At 31.3% G+C, this 19,631-nt stretch overlaps 2 protein-coding genes across 4 annotated transcripts; both read left to right on the forward strand.

Annotated features, from left to right (window-relative positions):
- The first annotated feature begins 6,564 nt into the window (after positions 1 to 6,564).
- On the forward strand, positions 6,565 to 8,362 carry LOC144558796 (myb-related protein Zm1-like). Its single transcript, XM_078307678.1, has 3 exons — positions 6,565 to 6,772; positions 6,931 to 7,060; positions 7,423 to 8,362. The coding sequence occupies exons 1-3, from the start codon at positions 6,634 to 6,636 to the stop codon at positions 8,090 to 8,092; spliced, it is 939 nt and encodes a 312-aa protein (XP_078163804.1). The 5' UTR covers positions 6,565 to 6,633; the 3' UTR covers positions 8,093 to 8,362.
- Positions 8,363 to 13,128: 4,766 nt separating this feature from the next.
- LOC144558783 (COMPLEX 1 LYR-like protein) lies at positions 13,129 to 14,964 on the forward strand. Of its 3 annotated transcripts, none has more exons than XM_078307665.1 (2): positions 13,129 to 13,243; positions 14,601 to 14,964. In XM_078307665.1, the coding sequence occupies exon 2, from the start codon at positions 14,611 to 14,613 to the stop codon at positions 14,869 to 14,871; it is 261 nt and encodes an 86-aa protein (XP_078163791.1). In that variant the 5' UTR covers positions 13,129 to 13,243; positions 14,601 to 14,610; the 3' UTR covers positions 14,872 to 14,964. The 3 variants fall into 3 exon arrangements, with proteins under 3 accessions (XP_078163791.1, XP_078163792.1, XP_078163790.1); XM_078307666.1 differs by having other exon boundaries at positions 13,168 to 13,284; XM_078307664.1 differs by lacking the exon at positions 13,129 to 13,243 and adding an exon at positions 14,056 to 14,191.
- Positions 14,965 to 19,631: the final 4,667 nt, after the last annotated feature.

Here is a 19,631-nt window from a genome sequence, read left to right on the forward strand (position 1 = left end):
TTTTCACACATAAATGTATTGTTCGTAAAACATATTACTTGCACCGATATAAATTTAATTTAGAACTCATCTGATTAAATTTGAAATTAAAACTACCATTTTAGCCAACTCAAACAAGTGTAACGATATTGACAAACCTATTTTGATTACACGCAACACATGACTAGTAGAAAAATGAAAAATATATAACTGATGCGCTACATGAAGCCAAATCAGGCTCTGTCCCCTCCCAAAACTATAATAATATTTGAAATTTCTCCATTAAAAATTAAGAAGTTGATTAATACAAAAGTACTTCATCTTGATATACTTACTAATTCGAGAAAATTCCTAGACATTATTTTCCCTTTTTCGCATCTTTAATTATTTCTCCCGGTTCGTTTTGATAAACAAATGGATACCGCCAGCCTCTTTGTATATACCAAGCTAAAATTTTGCACATTTAAAGTCATTGGTTGCCGAAATTTTATTTATACCATATTAAAAAAAAAAAACAACAACCATGTTTTGGAAGAATTTCGGAAAATACCAGGGTCTCCAAGCCAATCTGCGGTCCCATTCTTGAGGTCTACATATTGGTTTGACGGTCCCTCAAAAACTCAAAAATGCACTATAATATTAAATATATTTAGATTTTTGAGGGTCTCCAAGCCAATATGCGGCCCTCCAAGAATGAAACCACAGATTGGCTTGGAAGCCCTGATATTTTTTGAAATCTCCATAATTTGAGGTGTTTTGGAATTTTTTTTTAATATGATATAAATAAAAATTTCGGAATTGGCTGCGATATCCACTAATTTGGAATTAATGCATTTTAACCTCATTCTACCTAACTTTTGACATGTCACTTTTAATGACCAATAAATCAATTTTTTTGTATGTTGTTGTCTATATATGACTTTCATGTTCACATAGGCCACAATCTGAATTGTTAATTGTGGAAAATGTTAATATGCTATGCGTAGCATAGAGAATCTCTGTGCAATGGCTCAATATTTGAGTTTTTAAAATTCTAACGGTCAATCTGAACCGTTCAACATAATCTCCATATGAATATGTACTTACCAAATTTTACATTTTTTAGAATATTTTTACTATTTTTTTAGATAGGTAGAAAATCACTTGATCTGAAAATTCTGCACCATTCAGATCAAGTGATTTTCTACATATCTAAAAAAAATAGTAAAAAAATTCTAAAAAATGTAAAATTTGGTTTGCAAGTACATATTCATATGAAGAACATGTTGAACGGTTCGGATCAACCGTTAAGATTTTGAAAACTCAAATATAGAGCCGTTACATAGAGGCCCTCTATGCTACGCGTAGCACCGTAGCCAACTCCGTTAATTGTTATGACTATGCTATGGCCTATGACTTTGAGACTCCAAACCTTGACTCTTTTTTAATTATGTGGTACCTATAAATGTGGACGACATTGGAGCTACCTATCTTTTCGCTTTTTCTCTTTCGGAACAGTTGCCATTGGTTTTCTGTGGCAGTGTCTTTATAGCATTCTATATATTTTTTTTACTAATTAGTAATTAAGAAAAAAAATGTAAAAATAGCTTAACTTAATTAACAAGAAACAACCAAATAATAAAATTATCCAATGATATTTTCACTATATATATGTTACTATGTTTCAACACCTATTAGTATAAAATATGAACAACACGTTATTATCACATATTATTAATAAAAAAAAGATGTACAATATTAATTACTGTTTTTCTTGTTTTATTAGATGTGAGTAGTTTAGAAGTGAAATTTTTTTTTTTTAATAAAAGTAGTGGTCATAATGTCATATCCATATTTGATTACACAAAAAATATTGTTATCTTCTATATTACCAAATTATTTAGATTGTTTAAACATGTACACAAAATATATAGATTGTTATGTTCTTAAATCTTAAATTATGGTGGTCGTGTGAAGGACCATTTACGGCGTATGCGGCGAACCGGCCACCAGTTAAGCAAATGAGCCCTGTAGCTTTTTATTATTTAATAAAAGCTGAATTCAAAATTATATTTTCAGATAAAATAATAAATGGATTTTCCGGATAAAAGAATGAGGAGTTTTATTTTTGGGTAAATTTCGTCATAGGTCACTAAACTTTGTTATTTGTCACGAATTGGTCACTCAAGTTTGATTTGTCCATTTTTAGTCACTCAACTTTGTTATTTGTTTCAATTAAGTTCCTCTATACTTTTCCATCCAAAATCTTAACGAAATATGCCTATTCCTTTAGTATTTTTGATGGAATATACTCATTATATTAATATTTTGGATGAAATAAGTATATTCCGTTAAGATTTTGGATGGAAAAGTATAGATAGACTTAATTGAGACAAATAACAAAGTTGAGTGACTAAAAAGAGACAAATCAAACTTGAGTGACCAATTCGTAAGAAATAACAAAAGTTTAGTGGCCTCCAGCAAAATTTATCCTTTATTTTTCATTTCGTTTCTTTTGGATTGACATAACCTTCACGGTGGAGGAGAGTTCTCGGTTTTTGTTCTTTTGTTGAGGTGATTTAAAAATTGATTCGTAAACACTTGAGTTCTCTCAAAACCGAATCTCTTATCTCCATGTGGGCAATAAATTTTGCCTCTAAAGTCACTAACACGTGGATCCATGGTGGATTTTGAGGCAAAACTATATCCAATATTTAAGTGGCAAAATTCACTCCAAATTCACGTGTCAGCGACTTTAGGGACAAAAATTTCCTGCCCACAGAAGGTAAGTGATCCGATTCCAGCTCCCTCCCTCCGTCTCACCCTTCAAATTCTTCTCTTCTCGCTTCTTCTAAGTCTCACTTCTAACATAACAACATCTTTTCTCTCGCTCGGTTCTATCTCGAGCAAAAAGGAGAATGAGAGAGAGGGGAGTGAGCAAAGTATACCGGAGTCGAGAGCGTAATATCATTGGAGCTCAAAACTTAAAGAATCTTTACTCTCATTTCGATTGGAGTGCGACGGTGAGCAGACCCGATTGTCAGAGCGTAGCAATTGTCGGACGATAGCAGATCTGATCACCGAAAGAGATGAAAAATAAGGTAATAGAGTAATTAATAGTATAGATAAGTATAATTAGAGTAATAGATCAGTAGTTTAGAGGATTTAATGAGAATAAAGAAGTAGATTTTTGAAATGAGAGTCATTTGAATTGTTGTAATTATATTTTTATCAATAAAATTGTTAGTATGCATTTATGTTCACTAATTAAAAAAACATATTCTTTTTTTTTATATTAACTTTTGAATATTACATTCTCATCATGTGAGAGATCTCGAAGTAGCAGGAAGAAGAGAAAATTTTAGATTTTACGTAGACATTTTGTTAATAATTCGAAAAAAATATATCTATTTAATATTTTTTAAAAGCACAACATCTTATTAATTGTTTTATTTATTTATTCAGGAACTTTTGTACAACTTGTCATATTTTTTTGCATTATACAAATCATTAACATTAAAAAAAAATGTGTCGAAATTTTGTCTAAACAGAGTTAAAAGTACGTTTGGATGCACTCTATAATAGAATAGCTAGAATAGTTACTATATGAGAATAGCTAGAATAGCTACTATTTGAGAATGGTGCTAACTCAAAGTTATTCGGAATAGCTAAAAAGTTGTTTGGATGCACTCTTTAGAATAGCAACTGAGAATAGCTACTATTGAAGAGCCTATTAACGCTATTTCAAGTATTTGTTGGGTTAACGGAACAAGGCTGTTCTGGCTGTTCAGAATAGTGTTTGATGTTGTTTGGATGGACTTTAGAATAGAATAGCACTACTATTCTAAAAATAGCGCTATTCTCAGTGCATCCAAACATATTAAGACTTTAATTAGTCATACCATATCATTGCGTTTTTTTATCCGTTCAATCAAACTTCATGCTTTGGTGTCACATATTCCTCTTCTTATTTAAAAATAATTATTTGGTGTGCTTTCGAACTGAATAAAACTTTTAAATACATGTATTCATTTTGACAACACTAATTAGGTTGTAGTTTATGTCAAGTGACTCATCAGGACCTTGCCCTATTTCTGACTGGCTAATGTTGGTTAGTACTAATTAATTAAAACCCATATTATTACTGACAGCACCATAATATCCTTACCACCGTACCATCATTAATTAGTTGTGGTAATCCAAAATGATTGGTGCTAAGTGTGCATGCTCCATACTACAAGCTAGAATATATATATATATATATATAGAGGTGGGCTACGGTGAGTTGCGAAGTAAAACGCGTTTCTACTTCACGCCGTATTTTTATTTTGAAAGTCCAAACAACCGATCCGAACCGTTAGATGTTTAATCCATATTGAAATGTGCTTGGAGACCAAATTTTACATTTTTTGGAATTTTTTTTACTATTTATTAAGCATTTTTTAAAATTGCTGTTTTGCTGTGAACAGTAAAAAACAATAAAATTTTCTGGACCATCAGATCAGCGACTTTCAAAATTGCTTAATAAATAGTAAAAAAATTCCAAAAAATGTAAAATTTGGTCTCCAAGCACATTTCAATATGGAGAACAAGATGAACGGTTCGGATCGACGTTTTGAACTTAAAAATCGCAAAATATGAGCGTGAAGTAAAATAGTCGCTTTACTTCGCAACTCACCGTAGCCCATCTCTCTCTCTCTCTCTCTCTCTCTCTCTCTCTCTATATATATATATATATATATATATATATATATATATATATATTATAGGACAGTATCTGCAAAGGTAAAAGTGATTTTTGCCGACAGTATTGTTACAGATAGTTATGTCGATAATACTGATACACTCAGAAATAATATGTTTTTGTTAATGTAACTTCAGAAATAATTTTTTTTTTATCCTCGCGGATACGGTTTTAGTTATATATACTTCCTAATCACAGACAAGAAACGCATATATAATTAATTTCTTATTTTGCAGGTAATTGTTTTCTAAAGGGACATGAAATGTGTTCTGTTCAAACTTCTTTTTTTTAAGTTTTTCACTTTTTTTGTAGAAACTCAAGAACGCTTCTCATTTCTGATTGTAGATATATTTCGATTTAGAGAAACAAAAGAGTTATTTCTGCTGAAAATTTGTTGAATTGCTACATGCATGGAAAGGACAATTTTGCTGATCATCTTGAATAATTTCGTTTTCTTATTATTATTCATTATCTAGAGCGAGCATATTAATTATTAGCAAATCTTATATTGCTAAATATAAACTGAAGTGTCAAGTCTATATCACAATTTTAAAGATATGAATGTAAATATTAAATTTATTAGTATATATATAGAAAAATACAGAATGACATAATTAATGTGCTCTGATTATGTCATTCTGTGTTTATATCAGGAACTACTACTAGTATTCCATTTGCTAGATTAAAATGGACTTTCAAATATTTTAAATGTATTGTTAGTTTAAGTTTTTATAACCAATTCACAAATTATGTTATCATGCCTTTGTGTCATAATATAAGAGCATTTACATCCCACTTGCAAAAAAAAATATACAAAAATTGCAGGGTTCTAAATAGACTATACATGTAGATTTTTCAGACCTTAAAAGTTATAACAGTCATTTTCGACGCTATAGCATTTTAGTCTTTCCGCAATGACGCGATAATCACTATTTAGAACCTTGCAAAATTGCAATTTCAATTGTAAAATTTGAAATAATTGCTAATATATTAGTACTTTGTCTAAAAAGTCTCACATCAGACTTTACAAGTACATTAATTTCAGGAATAAATATTGTTAGCAATCACAAATTTATCTATCCTAAAAATTAATTATTTTTGATACCTCAGTGTGAAATAGCAGGAACAAAAACACTCTGAAATTAATATGAAAAAAATTACTAAATTATGTATGTTGTAAGTAAATTCAATTCTTGTACACAGGAAGGAAGGAATATATATATATTTTCATTGATATTCTGAAAAATATATATGACTCGTGTACTACATAAAGTTACAATAATATTGTTAATATTTTTATCCATCATTAATTACCTCCAGTAACAAGGATACACTATTAGCTCTTACAACCGCACGTGTAAGAGCTAACGCATAATTTGCAAAAGTGTCAATAAATTGTACACAGTTCTAGATTCACCAGAATCATATATACACGGTTCACGTAGAATATATACCATCTAGAAAAAGTTCGGTAAGAACAAATTTGTCCACATAATACAAAATACAATAAAGTCAAAAAATTGACAACTGCTCTGTGAAAATATTTACCCCCGTCTATGGATCTCTAATCTCTTCAACCAAATCTTAAAAATACTGTTAATCTAACCGTAGAAGAGTTGCAATGTCTCGTAGTTCAGTCGTCCTTGTTTAATAGGCCGGTAATTTGGTGCAAGTAAGACATAATTTTCAAGAGAGAGGAACAGCGCATGAGCGAGTCTAACACAAAACACACCGTAAAAGTTAGACGCTAATAATTAGTTGGTGAAAGAGCTACTATCAAATATGTCACCTCAATTAAGACTCTCCTTATCACCTATTATCACCTATATATAAACGCATGTCCTCTATTTACTCTTCCTATTAATTAGCTACATGATGCTTATTATTCCAAACATATTTTGACAGAAAGGAAGAAAGAAGATTTGCAACAAATGGGGAGAGGGAGAGCGCCGTGCTGCGCAAAGGTCGGCTTAAACAGGGGATCATGGACACCGGAGGAGGATTTGCGCCTCATAGCTTACATCCAGAACTACGGTCATGCTAACTGGCGCGCTCTGCCTAAACAAGCAGGTTTCTCTCTCTAATACTGATCTCTCTTTCTCTCCCTCTCCAACTTCCACTAGCACAGAATATATAATCAGTAATGGTTGTAAAGTGTTCATAACAAGTAGGCAATGCAATAGAGAAATGTAATTGCATAGTGAGAAATTTTGAGAATTTCTTTGAAGGTTTGCTTCGATGCGGGAAGAGTTGTAGACTGAGATGGATCAACTACCTACATCCTGACATAAAGCGCGGCAATTTCACCAATGAAGAAGAGGAGACGGTTATAAGACTACACAAGTTACTCGGAAACAAGTAAAAATCTAAATCCAAAATTAACACTTCTCTTTTGGTAGTTTCATTTGAAGGGGACGTTTCAGACCAACCAATTATGAAACTAAAAGAATCAGAAAGATGCCTCCAAACTTATACTTTTTGTTACACCTTGTTGAAGCATGCAAATGTAATCCTTTGTCATTGATATAACACTTGTGGATCAAATATTGTTAAACATCATTGTTACCAGAAAACCATAATTTGATGTGGGTTATATATAGTAATTGCTAGCAGTGTTTTCACTATTAGTTGGCAACTCTTGTTCACCGTCATTATCGACTTGATTTTCTTTATTAAGTGTCATTGAAATTTTTTCTTATTCATGTTTTATTTGATAAAAGATGGTCGAAGATTGCATCCTGCCTACCTGGTAGAACAGATAATGAGATCAAGAATGTATGGAACACACATTTGAAGAAGAAATTAGAAAAGATGGATGCAAACGAAACCAAAAATAAGCCCGGAGAAACCCAGAAACCATCTTCGTCAACTATAACCGACTACATCTCTGACAACCAGATGTCGAAGAATGAGGATGAGCAATCTGATGATCACTCGAGCAAATACACAAGTGATTCTTCCTCCGGAAAAAACGATAATCCTTCTGAACCTATCTCAGACTTGACCAGTGTACCTCCTCCCATTGAACCCAATATGGCAGTGAAAAATAGCATATGGGAAATGAACATGGATACAATACCTATGATATTATCTCCTAATTGTTCTTCTTCTTCTGAAGTGATACAAACATTAGAGATACCGGAATTTACGGTGGAACCAGAAATTTGGGACATGCTTGAGCATCTAAGCAGTGGTGGTGATCAGTCATGTAACATAGATCAAGATGTGTTGAATCCAGAGACAGAGAGAGAATTAAACAAAAGAGGTGATTGGTTAGAGAAGTTGGAGAGAGAACTAGGTCTTTGGGAGACAATTGAAGAGCCCCAAGGGGTAATGGGCCCCTTTCTTGGGGTAGAAGGAGATCCAATTTCCACCTATTTTGAAAATTAGCCTCTTCTTCTCAAGCTTAGAATATGATTTGATAGTCTATATACTAGTGGTGTCTTCATACAATGTTTTAGGGTTTGAAAGTTAGGTTAGTGTGGACAAAATGACCAAATTTGGTCTTCAAAATAACTGATGGCTGAATAACATATAGTATATACTATATATATACTCAAGTGAGAAATGGCTGTGATCCTTGTACTTTATGATATAACTTGATAAGTATATATATACAACCTGACAAGCTATTATGTTGATTTCAATTTATTGCTTCATTAATAGATATTTTTCTTTTTAACATCTGACCTAGGGTGTTGATTGATGCTCACAAATATCATGAGACAGATTTTTTTTTTCTAATTTCAAATAATAATTTCTTAAATTAAAGAAAAGAGCTCATGGTCAGTTTTAAAATTTCAATTAAATTTATCTTGTCGGTTCATAATTTGTTTATCTGACATAAAAGGTATTAGTTCTGCAACTGAGCATAACGTAATTCTCAATTTACAAAAAAAAAAACAATTTATTGATTTGGGCACAGATCTACAATTTTCTTTCCCTTTTTTATACAAAACAAAAAATAATAATTTTCTGTACTCAGTAAAAATTAATTGATCGATTTAAATCTGCAATTAATTGTTTATTTAATTAGCATGTATATATTGTTTATTTGAATAAAGGACAGGCGATCCTTCTCCCTCTTTTTTATAAATAAAAAAAGGTCTACCACATCTTTATGCAAAAGTACATTTGAGTGAGGCTAGCCGCTAGCGCATATTGGTTCACACTAGGATTAATATATCTATTTTAAAATATTTTTTAATAGCTAGGTAGAAAATTTGTGGTTTTCTACTTATCTAAAAATTTAGAAAATATAATATTTTTTGTAAGTATATTTTTATATGGAGATTATGTTGAATTGTTTAGATTTATTGTTTAAACTTTAAAAATAAAAATATTAATTTACAGTACAAACTAATATATATATGTGCTATGAACATAGCCTCAGTCACCACAAAATATTTAATTAATTCTCATAACTTCAATATATATATTTTTTTTTTTGATAAACTAGGTATAGAGATCACTACCTATAGTACCAATATCTTTTATAGTCATGTCAACGTATTATATAATTCTCCGAATTAATTGCAACTTAATATCTTGCGGTACATACTACATACCATTTTCTCTCCATGAAAAAGACATCATGGTCAACGTGTAACCTGATGTCGTGCATCAATGTCAAAGATTGATAAGTGTGGGGCACGATGTCCTTGAACCCTACCTGTTGTGTCGTTGTATAAATAGCAACGGCTGAGAATGAACACGGCAAAGTATATAGAAACAAGAGCGTATGATTACTAGTCAAATATAAGCATTTATATGGTCCCTTGATTGGTCTCCTACCGGTATTTTAATTTTTTCTTTCCACGTAAGCTAGAAAGGGAAGATAGATAGATACATACAGAGAGGGAGAGAGAGTAACTAATGTAGCATATGGGTCAATATGCATACGGTTCAAATTTGAAATTTTAAAATTCAAAAAGTCAATCTGAACCGTTCATCTTGTTCTCCATATTAATATGTGCTTGGAGACCAAATTTTATATTTTTCTGAATTTTTTTTACTATTGATTAAGCCACTTTGAAAATTGTTGATCCAACGGTGGCTTAACAAAACAGTAAAATCAGCCGCCACCGTTGGATTAGCAATTTTCAAAGTGGCTTAATAAATAGTAAAAAAATTCAGAAAAATGTAAAATTTGGTCTCCAAGCACATATTAATATGGAGAACAAGATGAACGGTTCAGATCGATTTTTTGAATTTTGAAATTTCAAATTTAAACCGTATGCATATCGGCCCATATACTACTGAATGCATATTATTTTTATTTTTTTGCACAGCCTACTAAATATTGTTCAGATTTCCTTTATTTTTTTTGGCACAGTTCTAGAATCATTTTTCAGTTCACTGTTTATGTGATTTTTTTTTTTTTTTTTGTCATTCAAAGTCCGTAGGCGCATTACACTGTAACAGAGAATTTAATCAAAAGACACTGTTTATGTGATTTCTCTTTATATAACAAATGACACCTTTGCCCAATTCACTGTGCATGCACGCTTCTAGTAAATTTGTGATTCGAAAAGACACTGTTTTACACTGTTTCTGGACAACAACAAAAATGATGAAGAAGCTATTTTGTACTAATAAATTTGTGATTCGAAAAGACCATTCAACAGAATTTACAATCTATTGTAACAATAAATGCACTTATATATGCCAATTGAGACCTTTTATTACCTTTATTCTATTCGCATGACATAATTAAGACCCTGTTTTTGGTTGAAAGCATGTGCAGCCAATCTCGACTTTTTGTTATCTTTTTCTTCAAAAAAAAAAACTTTAAATTGCAGAAATTAAAACTCTGTGTAAATGTGGCTACCTATTAAATTAAAAATATGGAAGCTGCTTGCTAACGGTCTTCAGATTAGCCATTATTGGCCATATTTCATAAATCATAAGAAATAGTAAAAAAATTCTCAAAATAGTAAAAATTAGTATTCTACAAGTTTATTATATAACTAATTTATTGAACTACTTAAATCGAAGTTTGAAGTTTATACGATATATTTTTGAGGCCGTAGCACGGATGACCTTATGCTATCCATAGCACCCAAGCCTTATGAGATCTGCATCTAGTTGCATTTTTCAATTAATTTCAATTATGTAAATATTATCACATAACTCTGTAGATATTTTTTTTAATACTGTAAATCAGTAAAAAAGATTCAAATTTTATTTTTTTTCAAATTTTTATTTTAGTTTTCAAAAAAACAAAATTAATTATGCATCTAGATGTTTTTTTTTCAATTTTTTTTAATTCTGTAATCTTATCACATAACTCTGTAAATTTAATGTTTGTTATGTTTACAAGATTCAAAGATCGGTTCACAAGATTCAAAGAATCAGTTTTCAGAGTTTAAAGTGGTCCTGGTTTAGTTTTTAGTTTTAAAAGTTGTTAGAGAACTTCTACAAGCGATTTCAGTGGTCCTGGTCAAAGTACTACAAGTGGTCCAAGTGATCATGATCAAAGCAATTAAATTAGGGAATTTATTGGGACCACACTATAATACAAAGTTGATAGTTTTTGCATAATTCAGTAAATGAGTTTACAAAATTGAGTATTGAATTTTACAGAATTATGAGAAGAAATTTACAGACACTTTTTAAGTAGTTACAGTTGGTTTAGGAGATATTTGAGAATCAGTATTGGAGGACCACGTGAGGAACCACTGTTAATAAAAAAAGTGCGTGAGAAATCAATTCAGAAATTTTCCGAAAAAAAGACTTAAATATTACCTTTTCTCTTAAAACATTACACATGTGGTTCTATACAAGAAAAATTGATTTCTACCGCCTAATACCACAATATACAAGTATTTATTAGACAGTTACATATATGAAACTAGAGCTGTAAACGAGCTGGTTCGGGCTGAGCTGGGCCTTGGCTCAGCTTGTTAATTCTGGCCCGAGCCTGAACTGAGCGAGCTGGACTTAGGGGTCCCGAGCCAAAAGTCTTGGCCCAGCTTGTGACAAGCCAGCCCGAGCTGGCTCGCTGAGATTTATTGGGCTGCTATTATACAAATTCAAAAATAAAAAATAAGAAAGCACATTCAAAAAATTTAAGAAATCGTCCAACAAGCACATCTTCAAGCAACTAAAACCCATATCCTTTCTTCCCAAACCGAAAATACATCAATTTTGCATAATTGCGCCTTTGAAAATGGGACTGGACTTAAAATTATACGGGACTAAACCCTAAATCCACTGTAGCTTAACGAGCCGAGTTGGCCCGATCCGAGCTGACCCCTGGCTCAGCTCGTTTATTTTGGCCCGAGCCTGGGCCGAACTGGCTCGTTAACAGCTCGGTCCACTACCGAGCAAGCTGTTAGCGAGCGAGCTAGAGGCGAGCCACGAGCGGCGAGCTTTTTTGACAGCCCTCATAAAACTACCAATAAGCAAGAAGTAGGAATGAAATTTGTCTCAAGTCTAAACCGTTCATTGTTTTTTCCCTTGAGAAACTAATTATTGTTCTTTGACATTATCTTTTTTATTGCCAGAGAGAACCTACGAAATTGATATTAAATCTAAAAAAATGCATTTGATTCTGAATCCACTTCGGATTTTCTATAAAAAAAATGTTTTTTTTTTCATAGGGGCCTGGCCTTCCTTGACCTTTTCCTCCACTTTTGTGTTGTGACATGTGATAATTTTTTTTTTTTGGTACATTTTATATAATTTTGAATAATTTAAAAAAAAAACTACAAACATAGATTTTTAGCATAACAATGACAACTTTTTTCTTCATCAAAATCATCACAAGACCATCTCTTATATCTAATCAATATTTTAAAAATATGGTTTTCAATGTGTGTGGATTAGCCACTACATAACGCAATATGCAGATGCATAAATAATAGGACATGAAACTAGTGTCTTCGGATGTACATTTTGAAATTTCAAAACTAAATAACCAAAGATAATTCTTAGAAAATATAGTAAAATTCTAGTATGATCTTATTTTACATGTGATATTTTTTAAAATTAATCGGTTATTAAATATAGGGTATGTTATATTTTGTTTACATGTGATCATCATGAAGTATATATACTTGTCGACATGAGTGGTACATGAGGTTCAATTGTAGAACACAACACTCCATACAACATCAAACTTTTTGGAGGCATGTAAACAAAGGAAAGTGGTCAATTCAGTATGAAGTGGAACGCACAAACTGCTTTAATATTCGTGTCAGAACAGATCGGACGGTCCGGATTACTCATTTTATTTTTTATTTTTTGTAAAAAGTCCAAAGGCATTTATACTAAAAATTAAGTTACCTCAGGTGAAATGTATTCAGCATCAGTCCTGGAATTAACCTTTAGAGATAACAAACTCTCAATTACTAAATACAGCCCAACAATAATTAAATGTATAAGCCCATTAAACTTTATGAAAGCCCATAAAACCCAACACTCTTCCATCTTCAATTGAAGCTCTATGCTTCCCTGACTCTCCGCATCTTCCTTGTAACGCGAAATTGCCCAACCTCGGCTGGAATTCTCTGCCCTTATTACCTCTTTACGGTACTGGTACGTCGTCTCCATTCGTCTCCCGATCTCTCTGTACTGAGGTGAATTAGGGTTTTACATGATTCTCTGCACTGTAAATTAGGGCCTGGTTACAATAATTTGCTCAGTTTATTCACAATATTAAGGGAATTCTCTGATGATTTATTTGTGATGAACAATTAGGGTTAAAGATGCAAATTCATTACTTTCAGAAATTATGGTTACAGTAAACGTCATTTTACTGTTAGTACTTTTCTAGGATAAAACCAGACTATGATCTGTACAGGTGAAACACCACCTCTGTTACTTTTCTTCGGTCTGAAATACTTCACTTGATAATAAACTACATAAAATTTACTATTTTACACTAATGCCGGTTAAGATTTGTTTTTTAACCGAGTATTTTTTTTTTTTTTAGTAAAGTTGGGGATCAAGCCACCCAACTAGTTTAATATCCACAATGGATTCCCATCCAGGGTTCGAACCTGTGACCTTCCACACAGAGGGCATTGCCTTTGCCACTAGACCAAAGGCTAGTTCTCGGGTTTTTAACGAGTATTAGAATAAGAGGGCCTTGGCTGCTGCTGGCCGCCCCGTCGCTATTCTGATACTAATCTTGGTTCAGCTCATCTGATGTACTATAAAAGAATGGGCTTGTCTATGCTATCAAAACTTCCAGTTTTAAATGATGTTCATTGAATTAAAAGAAATGAAATTTAACACTGTGACTTGTGTCATCTTTTTTTTCTCTCTCAGTGACACTAATAAACAACCTAAATGAGTTTGCCTAGCTATCTGTTTTTTCGAGCTGTTATTTATGCATGTTGTGTCTTTTTATCCTAATTTTGTGGGGATTGTTTCTGTTTAATTGTTTATATCAGGCCTAATTGGGCTTACATAGCTATAGTTAAAATCAAGAAAAGTCGATACCGATCTAACCAAGTACAGGTACCAGTTAGGTTTGCTAAGGTTAGGCCCAGTACACTTTGAAATATCTTGAAAGGGTAGACGAAAATAAAGTTTGTGTTAACTGGCAATCTGCACCAGATGCCTGGTGATCTAATCCCAATAATTTGATTTTACTTTTATATCTTCTCACATGTTTTTCTCATTTAAAGTCCATGCTTAGTTTGTGGGCATAATAAAGCATAACTATGGTGTAAATTTTGATTCCCACCCAAAGGCACTAAAGGCAACATTTCAATTTGGGGGTAATATATGATTGTTTTTGTATGTATTGGTTAAACCTGATATTTGTGAGAAATTATTAGTGGTTAATTTATTTCCATTCCTTTTGTCTTTTTTTTTAGATGCTGCTCGTTCGATATATTTTATGCACAGCATGCACTAAATTTTTTCGTTATTGTTTATCTTGTAGGAACTGTATTATGGCAAAGGGGCTGATTTGGGCTACCACAGAAGACCTTGCAAAAACTCGACCAGTTGTACTGTCAGTATACCGTCAGATACTCAGATCCCTCAACTCTTCCGAACTGCCACTGACATATGCTGCCCACCTTGCGAAGAAGGCTGAAGTAAGAACTATGTTCTTGTTTGGGTCCGAGGAGAGGTCAGTGCACAACATAGCCGATTTGATTGATGCAGCTAAACATTCCTTGTCTGTATTAAAGCAGGGGCGCCTCCCTTAATAAATTAAGTTAGCTTGTTTGCGTGTAAGTTTATCTATTCTTTTCTTAAAAATGCCGGGTCAATACAAAAAAATTATATTTATTCTGAGCTCACTACTGTCTCACTTTGGATTAGGACATGATATCCGGTGCAATTTAACACAAGAAAAAGCAAACAAAATGGTCATGAATTAGTAATGTTAATTAACAAGTTAAGCATCTGAAAATTGAGGCATCAATCATGGTAATCGAGGCATCAGTTGTATCTGAAACCATTAATTCTCAGAGCTGACGTCCATATACTTGATTTTAACATATTTTCTTTTAGTTTTCTATTGTATGTTTCTTTTTTTTCACTGTTAAATTTTCATTGCAGCTTCTCTTGTTAGTATAGTATGTTGAAGTTACACTTTAATTACAAAAGCTAGAACTGTTTAGTTGATTTGTTGCTTTAATTTCAGATCTGTTAATGTATAAGCAAATTTTCACAGCACCATTGGGCCTTAAATATCTCAGCTAGTTGGACCTGAGGCCCATAATCCTTCTCTTAGATGATGATGATGATAATAATGGAAGGAAACTATTTAAGTCCACCTTTTAAATATTCATTCTTGGAAGTTCAGTAGTTAGTTTTTGGTAATTGATATGTTGTACTCATAAATACTTAGTTATTTTAACACTAAATTATTTTCTTTAAACATATTGTCATTGGAAATATAACCATATTTATTGTGTGTTTTTAAAAAAAAAATCAACTTGTAGTTCTGACAAAAGAATTTTCTTTCTTGTGATACTTGTGTCTGTGTTTGGTGATTATATGGAAGTTATATGGTTAAAAAAAATCAACTTGTACTTTTGTTTCGTTATCAGATCTAATCAATCGTTCAATTATTCGGTCAGTATCAGACGACCATATAAAATTTTACTCTTTTTTTTTACTCGGTTCATTTCAGCATCTTTTTAGATACTATTTTCAAAAATTGAATATGCGGGTTCGTGCCAGTGCACTAAGTTCACGGTTCTTTAAAAAACTTGCTTAAAAAGGTAACTAATATTAAGCAACTAAAATTCTCCACTCATTTTAAAATTCTGTAAAACTTGCTTAAAAAAGTACAACTATATGGATTTACCGATCAAAAGATTATTCTATCAGCAACAAACATACCATATTTGTAAATTGTTTTTTTTTTTTTAAACTTTGTTTATAGCTAAGTTGTTTTGGAATATTCATGCGAATCAATCGACCTAGCGTGGAGAAAACTTCAGAAAGATATTATTAAAATATGAAGCCACATGAACTTCCTATGTTGTATAACTTCTATTGGGCCGACAAGCATCAAAATAGTTAAATCCTATTTTGAACATAAAATTTGTACAATTTGGATTGTGGGATCAATATAAAATAGTCAAATATGTTTTTAATTTTCTAAAAGCAACTAGTATTAGCACTAAAAAAATGTGGTAGGAATGTTTCCCACGAAATCTGAAACCCAATAAAAAAGTGTCGAAGCTTTTTGCGGCAGCGATTTCCTATGACATATTCTGTACGGCATGTGTGTCAACTACTGATAACAGTTTAAAATCCATCCGCTTCACGAAATTCTGTAGAGGCGTCATTACGCCTTAAATCTTGGATCCGGTGCTTTCTTCGATGTATACTTCCACTTTGTTTGTAAATTCTATATTATATCTACTACAGTGAGAAATGAATAGTTTGAATTCGGTTAGTTTGAGTTCAATTTGGAGTAAAAAAATTTGTAATTCAGATATAATTTAGATATAATTTGAGAATGATTTGATACAATAAAGAAGCAAAATTAAAAAATAACTTCCAAAAAAAATTGGAGCTTTTTTTTTGTATTTTTCTCGTAAATAATTCGTGACTCGCGTTTTATTCACGAATAAAATGTATTGTACATTTTTTTGCATTTTATTCAGAGTTCGGTTCAAAAATATCAAAAAAAAAAAAAACAAATAAACGCGAATTATTCTCAACAGAAAATTTACTTCAATAACATTGGTATGATGTTTGATTCACAACTAAATGTCAATAAAAAAATAGTTCCGTGAAAGAAACTGAAAGTCACCCGGTTGCCTTTATTTTTGTCACGATCTAGAAGTCTTATTTCATGGTCTCAAAGAACATTTTCTTCTAATTAAATGATACCTTGCTGTTCTATAATCTGTCATGGGATATTTAATCACATGATATGGAAAAAAATGTTTAAAAATTTCCGTCTAGATGTATGGATTCTAAATTAAATTTCTTGCTGTTGATGAAATAATGCAGAAAAATATAATATTTAGAGAATACTCTTAGATTAATACAAAACTTTTTTATATGAAAACTTTTTTAGATTAATACAAAACTAATGTTTACTTGAAAAATATTATATTAATACAAAACTAATATAGTTATCTATGATATATTCTGATTACATCACAGTATATATTGACGAAATTAACTAGAAAATTTTGATTGGAAATGAGAAAACGTAATTTGCATAATGTGTGGCTTCTAATATTTAAACTTAAATTTTCACAGCTACAAAATTGAAATTCTAACCACTAAGTTACAAGCACGCATTTAGCATCAAAGAAGGCTGAACTATATATAATAATATAAAAAATAGAAAATTTAATTAAATTTCAAGGGAAAATTTCCAGTGTGCCCATTTAAAAATTTGAAATAGCCAATTTCCCCATCAAAACTCCAAAATATCTAATATCCCCATCCAAATCTAGTTTTATTTCTTCTATCCCCTTTTAACTATTTAACATTTTATTTAATTATTTTAAAAATTAAAATGACCAATATATTCTCTAATTTTAATGGACATGTCCATTATTTTTTAATGTCGTCTTCCTCCCTCCATATAGAATTCATCTCTATACTATGTTTCTCTTCTTATTTCATGTTAATATCACATTTTCTTCCAATTCTACCGATATCCAAAATGAATTCATCAAAATAGTTGAATTCTATGTTTCCTATTCGTTTTTTTACAAAATGAATTCATCTATACGTAATAAGAGACCAAAAAGTTGAAACTATATAGAAATTAGTGTCTTGTTAGTATTGAAATTGTAACGACTTAGTATATGAGCAAAGAGGAACAAACTAATATTGGTATTTCTTTAACATATTTGGTAGCATGTGAAATTATCTACCTTTAGTAGTAGATCAGTAGAATTGGGAGAGGTGATATTAACATGGAACAAGAAGAGAAACGTAGCGTGAAGATGGTGAGGAGGAGAGATGGATTCTATGGAAGAAGAGAGGGAGAGGACATTAAAAAATAATGGACATGTCCATTAAAATTAGAGGGTATATTGGTCAATTTAATTTTTAACATAATTAAATAAAATGTTAAATAGTTAAAAGGGGACAGAAGAAATAAAACTAGATTTAGATGGAAATATTAGATGTTTTGATGTTTTGATGAAGAAATTGGCTATTTCAAAGTTTTAGATGGGCACACTGGAAATTTTCTCAAATTTCAATATGTATAACTAAAAAAAATAATTTTGAGATGATTAAGCATCCTTTGATTTAGCTATAGATCCGTCCTGATAGCTTATAGAGTTCAAATCTTGACTAGAGATCATGCTATGATAAAATGAAACCATGATAATAGGGCTGCTCATCAAGGGCTCAATGTACCAACTAGCCCTAGTGAGTATTAAAAAGTTACTATTAAATTAGAAATAAGAGTAGGGATCTATTTACACTTTTTTTGTAACACCAAATTACATCTTATATTTTTAATGTCTAAACAGTTGATCCAAACTGTTTAACATGATAGATATTTTAAAATATGTTTGCATATCAAATTTTACATTTTTTATTTTTTATTTATTAAGATGGATACAAAAATTCAATGGTTTGAAATCTGTAATTTTGTAAAATACTTAATGAATAGTAAACAAATTCAAAAAAATGTAAAATTTGATCTACAAGTATATTTTAATATATTCATCATGTTAAACAGTTTGGATCGACTGTTTGGACTTTGAAAATTTGAAAATGTAAGGTGTAATTCAGTGTCAACAAAAAAGAATGTAAGTAAATCTCTCTTCTAAAAATAATAAGTGTATGCCCACAAACAAAAATATAGATATATAGCTTGCACGTAAGTGTGGCATGGTGTTACTTAAAAGATCAAAATATCATAAAATACATTCCATTGGCTCCAAACTTAACCAAATGTGTACCTCTATTTTATGTACATACTAATTGCATTCCAATTTAGTTATATGAAGTTGAACCATTAATTTATGACCACCACCACTTGTACTGTTTTCTATTATGGAGCAATATTATCAGGTTGATTTTATTCTAGTTGGAGCGGTTGGGACGTGGGGTCCATTTAAATTTATGACTATTCATGTCTTTTGACTGAATTTATTTGAAAAAAATATATATATGTTTTTATAATCAGGGTTTCAGCGTTTAAGATTGGTCCGAATTCTAACGCAGTAAGCATATTTTGACGTGCAAAATATATAATTATTCTAAAATTTCAACTGTGTGCGAATTTAATTTCTTTTTTGCTTAATTTAAGAGGACATGTTAGCTTGTCACTATAGAAAAAGACAAAAGAGATTCCTTGGTAATATACAAATATTTTACATAAATTCCTTCTTTTCGTCGTGTTCTAATTTTTCCTCTGATTATAAGGTTCAAGATGATGCATAGATTATATTATCTTCCTTTTTTTATCATGCTTCACCGTTCATACTTCATAGGAAACGAATCCAAAAATTTATAACATAATTAG

The sequence above is a fragment of the Carex rostrata genome, chromosome 8, assembly GCF_964058835.1.
Source record: "Carex rostrata chromosome 8, lpCarRost1.2, whole genome shotgun sequence".
Lineage (NCBI taxonomy): Eukaryota > Viridiplantae > Streptophyta > Magnoliopsida > Poales > Cyperaceae > Carex > Carex rostrata.